Raw genomic sequence first — 14,316 nt, forward strand, 5'->3', positions numbered from 1 at the left:
GAGGGAGTGGGGGAAGAGATGGGTCCAAGGGAAAGGGAGGGACAAGGGAGAGACGGACGTCTGGGACAAGGACTGAGGGGTGGTGGAGAGGGACAGGGGGTGATGGACAGAGACACAGAGGACCGGTGGAGAGGGACAGGGGTGATGGAGAGGGACAGGGGGTGATGGACAGAGACTGGAGGGTGATGGACAGAGACACAGAGGACGGGTGGAGAGGGACAGGGGTGATGGACAGAGACACAGAGGACCGGTGGAGAGGGACAGGGGTGATGGAGAGGGACGGGGGTGATGGACAGAGACACAGAGGACCGGTGGAGAGGGACAGGGGTGATGGGCAGAGACACAGGGGACCGGTGGAGAAGGACAGGGGGGGATGGACAGAGACACAGAGGACCGGTGGAGAAGGACAGGGGGTGATGGACAGAGACACAGAGGACCGGTAGAGAGGGACAGAAGTGATGGACAGAGACTGGAGGGTGATGGACAGAGACACAGAGGACTGATGGAGAAGGACAGGGGGATGGACAGAGACACAGAGGGCCGGTAAAGAGGGACAGGGGTGATGGACAGAGACACAGAGGACTGATGGAGAGGGACAGAGGGTGATGGACAGAGACACAGGGGACCGGTGGAGAGGAACAGGAGTGATGGAGAGGGACAGGGGGTGATGGACAGAGACACAGAGGACCGGTGGAGAGGGACAGGGGTGATGGAGAGGGACAGGGGTGATGGACAGAGAAACAGAGGACGGGTGGAGAGGGACAGCGGTGATGGAGAGGGACAGGGGGTGATTGACAGAGACTGGATGGTGATGGACAGAGACACAGAGGACCGGTGGAGAGGGACAGGGGTGATGGAGAGGGACAGGGTTGATGGACAGAGACACAGAGGACGGGTGGAGAGGGACAGGGGTGATGGAGAGGGACAGGGTTGATGGACAGAGACACAGAGGACGGGTGGAGAGGGACAGGGGTGATGGAGAGGGACAGGGGTGATGGACAGAGACACAGAGGACGGGTGGAGAGGGACAGCGGTGATGGAGAGGGACAGGGGTGATGGACAGAGACACAGAGGACGGGTGGAGAGGGACAGGGGTGATGGAGAGGGACAGGGTTGATGGACAGAGACACAGAGGACGGGTGGAGAGGGACAGGGGTGATGGAGAGGGACAGGGGTGATGGACAGAGAAACAGAGAACGGGTGGAGAGGGACAGCGGTGATGGAGAGGGACAGGGGGTGATTGACAGAGACACAGAGGACCGGTGGAGAGGGACAGGGGTGATGGACAGAGACACAGAGGACCGGTGGAGAGGGACAGGGGTGATGGAGAGGGACAGGGTTGATGGACAGAGACACAGAGGACGGGTGGAGAGGGACAGGGGTGATGGAGAGGGACAGGGGTGATGGACAGAGAAACAGAGGACCGGTTGAGAGGGACAGCGGTGATGGAGAGGGACAGGGGGTGATTGACAGAGACACAGAGGACGGGTGGAGAGGGACAGCGGTGATGGAGAGGGACAGGGGTGATGGACAGAGACACAGAGGACGGGTGGAGAGGGACAGCGGTGATGGAGAGGGACAGGGGTGATGGACAGAGACACAGAGGACCGGTTGAGAGGGACAGCGGTGATGGAGAGGGACAGGGGGTGATTGACAGAGACTGGATGGTGATGGACAGAGACACAGAGGACCGGTGGAGAGGGACAGGGGTGATGGAGAGGGACAGGGTTGATGGACAGAGACACAGAGGACGGGTGGAGAGGGACAGGGGTGATGGAGAGGGACAGGGGGTGATGGACAGAGACACAGGGGACCGGTTGAGAGGGACAGGGGGTGATGGAGAGGGACAGGGGTGATGGACAGGGACTGGAGGGTGATAGACAGAGACACAGAGGACTGATGGAGAAGGACAGGGGGATGGACAGAGACAGAGGGCCGGTAAAGAGGGACAGGGGTGATGGACAGGCGGGTTCTGACTGGTTTGTCTGGGGGGGGACAGGAGTTACTCAGAGCTCTACCTGAGGGCCATCCAGGACACGGACCGCAAGGCGGAGGGCGTCCTGGGAGAGGCCTGGGTGCTGGGGGACGCCGAGAGAGAGGAGGGCGATGGGGACGACGGGATGGAGCCGGACGGCCCCGGAGAGGGACGAAGAGGAGGAGGAGGAGGAGGGGGGCAGGACCTGGCGCCGCCCAGCCTGTCCCTGCACCGGGCCACGTCCCTGCAGGACAGCCCCCGCACCGGGCCCGCCGAGCTGCCCGGGATGACCCGCAGCCTCTCCCTGGAGAAACACCCCCCCGGACAGCTGGACAGCTGCGACAGGTAGAACCGGACCGAACCAGCTCTCAGCACCAGGTCCAGACATTACGCACCACCTGTCCTGCAGGAATCCACACAGATCCCCAGAAACCTGTGAATCCAGTACCCCCCCAGTCACCCTAAGCCCCCAGGGCGGTGTGGTGGCTCTGTGGCACAGGATCAAACAGCAGCCATATCACCCTGCAGCTCCCCACTGGCAGCCCCACTGGAGACTCAGCAGGTGGGAGCCTGACCAGTACCTGGAGGGGAGACTCCTGGGAAAGCTGAGGCTGCTGCTGGAAGAGGTGTTAGTGGGGCCAGCAGGGGGCGCTCACCCTGCGGGCTGTGTGGGTCCTAATGCCCCAGTATAGTGACGGGGACACTAGACTGTAAAAAGGCGCCGTCCTTCGGATGAGACGTCAAACCGAGGTCCTGACTCTCTGTGGTCATTAAAAATCCCAGGGTGTTTCTCGAGAAGAGTAGGGGTGTTACCCCAGTGTCCTGGCCAAATTCCCCCCCTGGCCTTTAACCATCATGGCCTCCTAATAACCCCCCTCTCTGAACTGGCTCCATCACTCTGCTCTCCTCCCCACTGAGAGCTGGGGTGTGGGGAGCGGACTGGCGCCTCACCCAGGTGGGGGTACACACTGCTGGGGGTGGAGGGGATCCCCATTACCTGTAAAGCGCTTTGAGTGGAGGGTCCAGAAAAAGCACTATATAAGTGTAAGCAATTATTATTATTATTATTATTATCTGTGGCCGGCAGAGGAATCGAGCTCCAGGGGCGCCGTATAAATGGCTGACCCTGCGCTCTGACCCCCAGCTTCTCTCTCCCTGTCTGTGTGTCTCCTGGAGAGCCAGCTGGGGTCTGTGAAAAGACACATCCCTAATGCAAGAAATTGTATAGGGCCAATAAAGTGAGCTTATCTTATCTTATAATTTCACAGAACCCCAAATGAATTGAATAATATGGGATTTTAGAGCATTTAAAGAATAAGCAATACAATTATCACATTTAGCTCAATAACGTTTTTTCTCAGTGGCACTAACAGGCACGCTGTACAGCTCCTCAGTCTGGTGTGTCACCCAGAGGCTGGAGATTCAGGAACTCACATTTAGCAACAAGATGTGGCGGAGTAACAGGCCCACGTGATTCCTTTCTGCCGCCCAGTTTCTCAGAACAGCTACACTTCCAGGAGGCCAGGTTGCAGCAGCATGGCTGGGGAGCTTGTTCCACACTCCCCCCACCGTTTGTGTAAAGACGCGTCTCCGGTGCTGACGAGAGGATCACCTTCTAACTGCTTCTTGAAAGCAGCCAGTTTGTTGCCTTCAGCCATGTGGCTGGGGATCTTGTTTCACGCTCCTACCACTCTTTGGGTAAAGATGAAGTGCCTCCTGTTCTTAGTTTTGTATGCACTTTCACATAGTTTCCACTTGTGCCCTCTAGTGCCTGTTTCACTGTTCATTCTGAATAAAAGTGCTGGAATGACTTGTCAGTGTCTTTGAGGATTTTAAATATATGTAACAATCCCCTTGTAGTCTTTTACAGACTGAAAAGGTCCACTTCCTGTGTGGGACACTCCCTTCAGACTAAAGAGACTCAGTTCCTCCAGCCCGTCAGTGTGGGGCACTCGCTCCAGACTAAAGAGGCTCAGTTCCCCCAGCCTGTCAGTGTGGGACACTCCCTTCAGGCTGAAGAGACTCAGTTCCCCCAGCCTGTCAGTGTGGGACACTCCCTTCAGACTGAAGAGACTCAGTTCCCTCTGCCTGTCAGTGTGGGATGCTCCCTTCAGACTAAAGAGACTCAGTTCCCTCTGCCTGTCAGTGTGGGACACTCCCTTCAGACTAAAGAGACTCAGTTCCCTCTGCCTGTCAGTGTGGGACACTCCCTTCAGGCTGAAGAGACTCAGTTCCCCCAGCCTGTCAGTGTGGGACACTCCCTTCAGACTAAAGAGACTCAGTTCCCTCTGCCTGTCAGTGTGGGATGCTCCCTTCAGACTAAAGAGACTCAGTTCCCCCAGCCTGTCAGCGTGGGGACACTCCCTTCAGACTAAAGAGACTCAGTTCCTCCAGCCTGTCAGCGTGGGGACACTCCCTTCAGACTAAAGAGACTCAGTTCCTCCAGCCTGTCAGTGTGGGACACTCCCTTCAGACTAAAGAGACTCAGTTCCTCCAGCCTGTCAGTGTGGGACGCTCCCTTCAGACTAAAGAGACTCAGTTCCCCCAGCCTGTCAGTGTGGGACACTCCCTTCAGACTAAAGAGACTCAGTTCCTCCAGCCTGTCAGTGTGGGACACTCCCTTCAGACTGAAGAGTCTCAGTTCCTCCAGCCTGTCAGTGTGGGGACACTCCCTTCATACTAAAGAGACTCAGTTCCTCCAGCCTGTCAGTGTAGGGGAGCACATGGGTGTAGAATTATTCTGTTGTTTCTGTCGATGCAGACTGGTTCCGATTAAAATGCAGGCACATTCAAGGCAACCGGATTTCTTCATTTGGGGCTTCGCTCGTTAAGCTCCGATGTGGTGGATAATGACACGCCCCCCCCCCCCCCCGTGTTCTCTCTCGCAGGCATTTCTATGACAACGTGGGCGTGCAAGCCGAGCCAGAGCAGGCCGCGGTCTACGAGAACATCCCCGGGCTGCTGGACACCACCCCTGACCTCATCCTGGCGGTCACACCCAAGACAGGGCTGGACGAGGACCATGAGAAACAGGTGAGGTGGGCTGGTAAGGCGATCAGCCTCCACAGATGCAGTATTTCAAGATCATAGGAGGCACAATGATTGGCACTGTTGCTTGGGGCTCTGGGTTCAATTGTGGACCTCCGGTGCTGTCTGTGTGGAGTTTGCATGTTCTCCCCCAAGTTTCTGTGGGTTGCCTCCAGGTGCTCCACTTTCCTCCCACAGTCCAAAGACATGACCACTCCATTGACTGACTGAAGCCCACACTGAGTGACCACTCCACTGACTGAAGCCCACACTGAGTGACCGGTCCGCTGCAGGGCAGCTGGGCAGTGAGGTAGCCGCTGTGAGCTGTGCGTCTGACTCTGCCCTCTCTCTTCTCCAGTTCCTGGGGGTGGAGCACAGTGAAGACGCCCCGTCTGCCAGCAACGCCCCTCAGTCCCTCAGCCTGCTGGACTCCCTGGACAGCGTAGAACGCAGCCTCCGGACGCTGGACCTTAGGAACCCCATCACTGAGAGTACGTCTGCCTCTCTACTCACACACTGACACACACTGACACACACTCCATACACACTCTCACACATTCTCAAACATACTCACACACACTCCATAGATACACTCATGCATAGACACACATAAGCACAAACACACGTGTACACTCATGCACATACACACACTCATTTGTGCATATACACGCACAGTTAACACACAAACTCATTTGTGTATATACACACACAGTTAACACACACACTCTCACACACTCATTTGTGCATATACACACACAGTTAACAAACACACACTCATTTGTGCATATACACGCACAGTTAACACACACACTCTCACACACTCATTTGTGCATATACACGCACAGTTCACACACAAACTCATTTGTGCATATACACACACAGTTAACACACAAACTCATTTGTGCATATACACACACAGTTAACACACACACTCTCACACACTCATTTGTGCATATACACACACAGTTAACAAACACACACTCATTTGTGCATATACACGCACAGTTAACACACACACTCTCACACACTCATTTGTGCATATACACGCACAGTTCACACACAAACTCATTTGTGCATATACACACACAGTTCACACACAAACTCATTTGTGCATATACACGCACAGTTAACACACACACTCTCACACACTCATTTGTGCATATACACACACAGTTAACAAACACACACTCATTTGTGCATATACACGCACAGTTAACACACACTCTCACACACTCATTTGTGCATATACACGCACAGTTCACACACAAACTCATTTGTGCATATACACACACAGTTAACACACAAACTCATTTGTGCATATACACACACAGTTAACACACACACTCTCACACACTCATTTGTGCATATACACACACAGTTAACAAACACACACTCATTTGTGCATATACACGCACAGTTAACACACACACTCTCACACACTCATTTGTGCATATACACGCACAGTTCACACACAAACTCATTTGTGCATATACACACACAGTTCACACACAAACTCATTTGTGCATATACACGCACAGTTAACACACACACTCTCACACACTCATTTGTGCATATACACACACAGTTAACAAACACACACTCATTTGTGCATATACACGCACAGTTAACACACACACTCACACACTCATTTGTGCATATACACGCACAGTTCACACACAAACTCATTTGTGCATATACACACACAGTTCACACACAAACTCATTTGTGCATATACACGCACAGTTAACACACACACTCTCACACACTCATTTGTGCATATACACACACAGTTCAGACACACACTCATTTGTGCATATACACGCACAGTTAACACACACACTCTCACACACTCATTTGTGCATATACACGCACAGTTAACACACAAACTCATTTGTGCATACACACGCACAGTTAACACACACACTCATTTGTGCAAATACACGCACAGTTCACACACACACTCTCACACACTCATTTGTGCATATACACGCACAGCTAACACACACACTCATTTGTGCATATACACGCACAGTTCACACACATGCAAACACAGACACTTTTGCGCAGGCACACAGAAACGCATACAGCACACAACACAAACACACAGAAGCGCGCACACGGGCACATACACACACGCACTCGCACACCTACGTGCACACGCATTGAAAGGCAACACGGACACGAGGCCAACCTGATCCCCCCCTCCTTGTCCCACCCCTGCTCACCCACCCCCGCTGTGCATATACACGCACAGTTAACACACGCACACTCATTTGTGCATATACACGCACAGTTAACACACACACTCTCACACACTCATTTGTGCATATACACGCACAGTTAACACACAAACTCATTTGTGCATATACACACACAGTTAACACACACACTCTCACACACTCATTTGTGCATATACACACACAGTTAACACACACACTCATTTGTGCATATACACGCACAGTTAACACACACACTCTCACACACTCATTTGTGCATATACACGCACAGTTAACACACAAACTCATTTGTGCATACACACGCACAGTTAACACACACACTCATTTGTGCAAATACACGCACAGTTCACACACACACTCTCACACACTCATTTGTGCATATACACGCACAGCTAACACACACACTCATTTGTGCATATACACGCACAGTTCACACACATGCAAACACAGACGCTTTTGCGCAGGCACACAGAAACGCATACAGCACACAACACAAACACACAGAAGCGCGCACACGGGCACATACACACACGCACTCGCACACCTACGTGCACACGCATTGAAAGGCAACACGGACACGAGGCCAACCTGATCCCCCCCTTCTTGTCCCACCCCTGCTCACCCACCCCCGCTGTGCATATACACGCACAGTTAACACACACACACTCATTTGTGCATATACACGCACAGTTAACACACACACTCTCACACACTCATTTGTGCATATACACGCACAGTTAACACACAAACTCATTTGTGCATATACACACACAGTTAACACACACACTCTCACACACTCATTTGTGCATATACACACACAGTTAACACACACACTCATTTGTGCATATACACGCACAGTTAACACACACACTCTCACACACTCATTTGTGCATATACACGCACAGTTAACACACAAACTCATTTGTGCATACACACGCACAGTTAACACACACTCATTTGTGCAAATACACGCACAGTTCACACACACACTCTCACACACTCATTTGTGCATATACACGCACAGCTAACACACACACTCATTTGTGCATATACACGCACAGTTCACACACATGCAAACACAGACGCTTTTGCGCAGGCACACAGAAACGCATACAGCACACAACACAAACACACAGAAGCGCGCACACGGGCACATACACACACGCACTCGCACACCTACGTGCACACGCATTGAAAGGCAACACGGACGCGAGGCCAACCTGATCCCCCCCTCCTTGTCCCACCCCTGCTCACCCACCCCCGCTGTGCTCTACACCCCCTCACACCCCACCCAAGGCAGGGGCAGGGGCAGGGGCAGGGGCAGGGGGGCAGGGGCAAAAACAGTCTTAATTCTGCATGGAGCTGTTGTCACGCACAGCACGTGCGTTTCTCCCAGAATCCTCAGGGCCCCCCCTCGCCGGGATCCTAACGGGAGAGGAGTTGTGTGTCTGTATGTCCAGGAATCCGTGCTGCGGTCAATGTTGTGTGTGTGTGTGTGTGTGTGTGTGTGTGTCCCCCACCCCCTGACACTTTTCGGAGAGAGGCGGGAGAGAACAGATGGGAGTTCAGACGCGTCCCCGCTAACAGCGCCCAGCCTGCCTGCCATCTGCCACCCCACCCCCCCCCCTCTTTCCCCCGCGGCCCCAGGGGAGAGCCCTGATTCTCTCCGCTGCCGACAGGGGCGATTAGCAGGCCGACGCGCCCCCCCCCTCCCCTCCCCTCCATCCACCTCCCTCCCGGTTTCTGGCAAGCCCGAAAACACTGCCCCCTGCTGGGCAGCCCCAGGCCTGCCGGAGACCCATTTACAGCTCTGCAGATCTGTAAACAGATCTGATCACACGCATTAAATTAAATCAAATCAGGAGCTGGCCGAGGCTCAAGACAGCAATGGATTGGGCAGGATTATCTGGGGGGGGGGGAGGGGGTTTCCCCCTGATCCATTTTGGAAAGGGTGGACCAGCCGTGAGCCTGCGTCTAATTATAATTTTGATCATGAGTGGCTTCTGGGGGAAACTCCGAGTGCTGAAAACGTCACACCTCCTGGAAAAGGACATCATAAGACCCGAAATTGGCCGAAATTTGACCAAACTTGTCTTAAATCCTGTAACTGCGGGGAAAAGGGAGCAGGGTGTCGTAGGTCAGTACTGGAACAAGGGTGTCGGGGGCGGGGGGGGGTGTCTTTAAACTGGACGAGCCCTCAGGACAGGGCTTGTGTTATGTATTGGGTGTGTGGCCTCCTGTCCCCCTTGGGTGAGCACCGGGAGGCTTGAGCGCTTTGGCTGGCTGGTAGCTGCCCCCCTCCCCCGTCGTCGCCTGTCTGCTTTCCTGCCCCTCCAAGTGCTCTCTATATCACCCGGCCTTCCTCTCTCCTCCTCCTCCTCCCCACAGTTCAGTCCGAGACCACCGAGGAGGAGTGGCAGTACATCTCTGACGTGGAGTCCACCTGCCGCAGCATCCTGGAGACGCTGTCCCGAGAGGGTGGGCAGGGCAGGGGGGTGGGCAGGGAATGATGGGGGGCGGGGCAGAGGAGCGGGTGGGCGGGTCAGGGAATGACAGAGGGTGGGACAGGGGACTGACAGAGGGGGCGGGGCAGGGTGGAGGGGGCGGGGCAGAGGAGAGGGTGGGCGGGGAAGGGGCGGGTCAGGGAATGGCAGAGGGTGGGACAGGGGACTGACAGAGGGGGCGGGGCAGAGGGAAGGGGATGGATGGAGGGGGCGGGGCAGAGGAGAGTGGGGGCGGGGCAATGGAGGGGCAGGGAGTGACAGAGGGGGCGGGGTGGAGGAGGCGGGGCAGAGGAGGTGGAGGGCAGGGCAGGGGGGTGGTGCAGGGTGGAGGGGGTGGGGAAGAGGAGGGTGGGGTGGAGGGATGGTGCAGGGTGGAGGGGCGGGGCAGCGGATGGGGAGGCGGGGCAGGGTGGAGGGGGAGGGGCAGAGGAGGGTGGGGTGGAGGGATTGTGCAGGGTGGAGGGGGCGGGGCAGAGGAGGGTGGGGTGCCCAGCTGCACTCCTGTACACAGTGTCTGCTGCACTTACAGTACAGGGAGGTTCTCCTTTCAATCTCATTGAATTTCACGTCTCATCCGAAGGACGGCGCCTGTTTACAGTCTAGTGTCCCCCGTCACTATACTGGGGCATCAGGACCCACACAGACCGCAGGGTGAGCGCCCCCTGCTGGCCCCACTAACACCTCTTCCAGCAGCAGCCTCAGCTTTCCCAGGAGTCTCCCCCTCCAGGTACTGGCCAGGCTCCCACCTGCTGAGTCTCCAGTGGGGCTGCCAGCGGGGAGCTGCAGGGCGATATGGCTGCTGGCCAAGCAGAACTTGCGAGAAAGGGCAACGTCAGCCCCGAGATCCCCCTTTGCACAAAGAGTGGCGGGTGTCTGGAGCAAGCCTCCCCGCTGTACCGGTTTCAGTGTGGCCTTGGGTGGCCGAGCTGTTGGAGCTCTTGGCGGAGGGCGAGGGCCGGGGGGGAGGGGGTGGATCTACCCTCCTCCTCCCGGTCCGTGACCTGCCCTGTGTCCCCGTTTTCCAGGTCACAGGGAGGGAGACGGAGCACAGGCCACGCCGGACTGCCCAGCCGGGCCTGGGCCGGGACCGGAACCGACGGACTCCAAGACCAAGGAGGGCACAGAGAGGTGAGCGGGACTGGGACCCATCCCCCTGCGCGTTTAGATAGATAGATAAGACTTTATTAATCCCGGAGGGGAAACTGGATGTGTTACAGCAGCCCAAGACGAGCAAAAACAGACATCAGAATAGTTCTAAAACACAAGACAACGAAATAAATAAATACATAGGCGTGCGCAAAATGTGATGCTCATAGTCGCTGTAAAAACAATAAAATATGTGCAAAATGGGCATAGGTTTATACAGACTGATTGTCCAAAAAGTACAATGGAGCAAACAGGCTGTCCATAGACGAGCAGATGAGGGGCTAACGGTCCTAGCCTAGTCCTAGGGCAGCGTTATACACCCTGACCTGCGGAAACGTTCCCTTGAACACCAAAGCTGGAGCAGTCTGTTGCTAAAAGTGCTCCGCTCGGCGTTGTTCATGACGGCTGTGAGCTTGGTCAGCGTTCTCCTCTCAGCCACCACCTCCGGGGGGGTCAAGGCTCAGCCCCAGCACAGAGCCAGCCTTCTTGATCAGTTTATTGAGCCTATCTGCATCTCTCGTCATGATGCCGCTGCCCCGGGCACACCACAGCGGATAATGCGGCATCATCCGTCTGGCCCGTCGTTAATTGATCCAAACTAACGATGCCAGGGTTATCGGTCTCGACAACCTGGCTGGGCAGGGTGTTCCACACTCCCGCCACCCTTTGTCCCGTTGTCCTGATCGGAGTATTTTCTCTAGTCCACTACTTCTTCTACTGCTCTGGCTCCTCTGATCTCTCTCTGTTCTCTGCAGCTCTGGCTCCTCTGATCTTGTCTGTCTCTCTCTGTCCCCTGCAGCTCTGGCTCCACTGATCTTGTCTGTCTCTCTCTGTTCTCTGCAGCTCTGGCTCCTCTGATCTTGTCTGTCTCTCTGTTTTCTGCAGCTCTGGCTCCTCTGATCTTGTCTGTCTTCCTCTGGCTCCACTGATCTTGTCTGTCTCTCTCTGTTCTCTGCAGCTCTGGCTCCACTACTCTTGTCTGTCTTCTGTTCCCTGCAGCTCTGGGTCCTCTGATCTTGTCTGTCTTCTGTCCCCTGCAGCTCTGGGTCCTCTGATCTTGTCTGTCTCTCTCTGTTCTCTGCAGCTCTGGGTCCTCTGATCTTGTCTGTCTCTCTCTGTTCTCTGCAGCTCTGGCTCCTCTGATCTTGTCTGTCTTCTGTCCCCTGCAGCTCTGGCTCCACTGATCTTGTCCGTCTTTCTCTGTTCTCTGCTGCTCTGGCTCCTCTGATCTTGTCTGTCTTCTGTCCCCTGCAGCTCTGGCTCCACTGATCTTGTCTGTCTTCTGTCCCCTGCAGCTCTGGCTCCTCTGATCGTGTCTGTCTCTCTCTGTCCCCTGCAGCTCTGGCTCCTCTGATCTTGTCTGTCTCTCTCTGTTCTCTGCAGCTCTGGCTCCTCTGATCTTGTCTGTCTCTCTGTGTTCTCTGCAGCTCTGGCTCCACTGATCTTCTGTCTTCTGTCCCCTGCAGCTCTGGCTCCACTGATCATGTCTGTCTCTCTCTGTTCTCTGCAGCTCTGGCTCCACTGATCTTGTCTGTCTTCTGCCCCCTGCAGCTCTGGCTCCTCTGATCGTGTCTGTCTCTCTCTGTTCTCTGCAGCTCTGGCTCCACTGATCTTCTGTCTTCTGTCCCCTGCAGCTCTGGCTCCTCTGATTGTGTCTGTCTCTCTGTCCCCTGCAGCTCTGGCTCCACTGATCTTGTCTGTCTTCTGCCCCCTGCAGCTCTGGCTCCTCTGATCGTGTCTGTCTCTCTCTGTTCTCTGCAGCTCTGGCTCCACTGATCGTGTCTGTGTCTCTCTCTGTCCCCCCGCAGTGACTCTCCAGCCCCCCTGGTGGAGAAAGTATCTCAGCTGGAGGCCATGCTGAAGCGCCTGCAGGACGATCTCCAAAAGGTACTGCCCCTCCAGGTGCCCAACCACAGCCCCAACCACGACCCCCCCCCGGGCATCCTGCACAAACAGTGAACCCCCTCATCGCTCCTTTATCGCCACACCGCTCCACGGGGTACCCCCCCAACTGCCGCAGACCCCACCACTAAGCCAGAGACCCAGGGGGGAGGTTGGTGCAGGGGAAAGTGGGGGCACAGGAACCCCCAATTCCACAACGGACAGGAGGAACAAATGTTAGCCAGGCAAGCCATGCGCGCTCTCTGAACGCTAAGCGTCCGCTGAACTCCCCGGGAGAGGGAACGGTTTTAGGGAAAATGGCAGGCGCAGTGGAACGAGGATGGCGCACTCTGGGTCCCCCAGAAAACACAGGCGGCACCGCCAACTTCGGCTGCGATCGGAGAGGGCCTCCCTCCCAGCCCCCCACGGGACAGGAACCCCCTCTTTCCCATCATCCTACCTGGTAGTGTCGAGGAATTGTCGGGGCCTGCTGACGCCAACTTAAAAGCCAGACCTTGACGTTGCTCTAGTTGACCGATTCAGACCCACCCACCCCACCCCACCCAGGACAGCACCCCTTCAATAAGGTGACGAGAGATTCCAAAAAAAGCTGTGGGTACAGCGCTCTCCGGAACCCCAGTTTTGACCCAGGTCTAGGGCCCCCACCCCCGAAAAACCTCGAAATTATAAAGATGCCCACCAAAAACCGACCAGGATCCTGTTCATGCACACAACCAAGTATGGCGGCCAACAGCAAAGACAGTGTCCCAGCTCCTCCAGGCTGAGGCTTAACGGAGGCGATAGAGGAAGAGGAGGAGGGGGTGCAGCCTCTAGTTTCGGGAGTGGGAGGTTTAGGGGGGGTCCCACTAATCCTCTTCTCCGACCTCTCCCTTTCTCCCCCGTATCCGATCGGATCTTCCCCACCCGCGGTCCGACCGACCATGCGGCGTAACCCCCCACCCATCTCGGCCCCCGGCCCCCCCCAGACAGCAGGCACTGCTCGAGCAGGACGGCCTAGGGCTTCTAGTATTCACCCCAGAACCACAGCCACCCCAATTTGTGGCGCGATCACAATTCAGTGGTCCGGTTTGGTTTCCCGTTTCCGAACTCATTGACGACGCACAGCCGATTCTGAGCTCTCGCGGGCCGTATTTCATTGCATCGCGGCGTCAGAGATCAGAGATATGCTGTTACCTGCTGAGGGGAATTAAGAGGGGAACTTTCAGCCACAGGCAGAGGTTTCTATAAGGACAACAAAAGAAATGCTCATTTTTAGAATTCATAATGCAGGTCATAGTGACCCCAGGCACTGTGTTTGCATATAAAATGATTTAAAAATATATACGTCTCCAAGATCTTTTTTGGCTTTCGAAATTTGGTCACCCTGAAACCTTATTCAGTTATACGTGGACACTCTCCTCATGAAAACCCAGCTCCGTTCATTACTGAGCTAGGAGCAGGCAGCACCTGCTCTAGGACCATCGAGTCCTGTTCTGGGTTTGTTTGCTGGGGGGGAAAAAAATGGCTTCTCTCGCCCTTCTTCACA

At 55.2% G+C, this 14,316-nt stretch overlaps 1 protein-coding gene across 9 annotated transcripts in view; it reads left to right on the forward strand.

Annotated features, from left to right (window-relative positions):
* The window catches only part of sipa1 (signal-induced proliferation-associated 1), a 71,290-nt gene that overhangs the window by 50,367 nt on the left and 6,607 nt on the right, over positions 1 to 14,316 (forward strand). For 8 of the 9 annotated variants that reach the window (XM_088609144.1, XM_088609151.1, XM_088609153.1 and 5 more), the window contains 6 exons: positions 2,000 to 2,320; positions 4,864 to 5,008; positions 5,361 to 5,493; positions 9,628 to 9,717; positions 10,769 to 10,871; positions 12,698 to 12,776. In XM_088609144.1, coding sequence (XP_088465270.1) covers positions 2,000 to 2,320; positions 4,864 to 5,008; positions 5,361 to 5,493; positions 9,628 to 9,717; positions 10,769 to 10,871; positions 12,698 to 12,776 — 871 coding nt within the window. The remainder of the gene's footprint in view (positions 1 to 1,999; positions 2,321 to 4,863; positions 5,009 to 5,360; positions 5,494 to 9,627; positions 9,718 to 10,768; positions 10,872 to 12,697; positions 12,777 to 14,316) is intronic. The other variant, XM_088609152.1, reaches the window with a different exon arrangement.

Source organism: Lepisosteus platostomus, chromosome 16 (genome assembly GCF_059453375.1).
Source record: "Lepisosteus platostomus isolate fLepPlt1 chromosome 16, fLepPlt1.hap1, whole genome shotgun sequence".
NCBI classification, from domain to species: domain Eukaryota; kingdom Metazoa; phylum Chordata; class Actinopteri; order Semionotiformes; family Lepisosteidae; genus Lepisosteus; species Lepisosteus platostomus.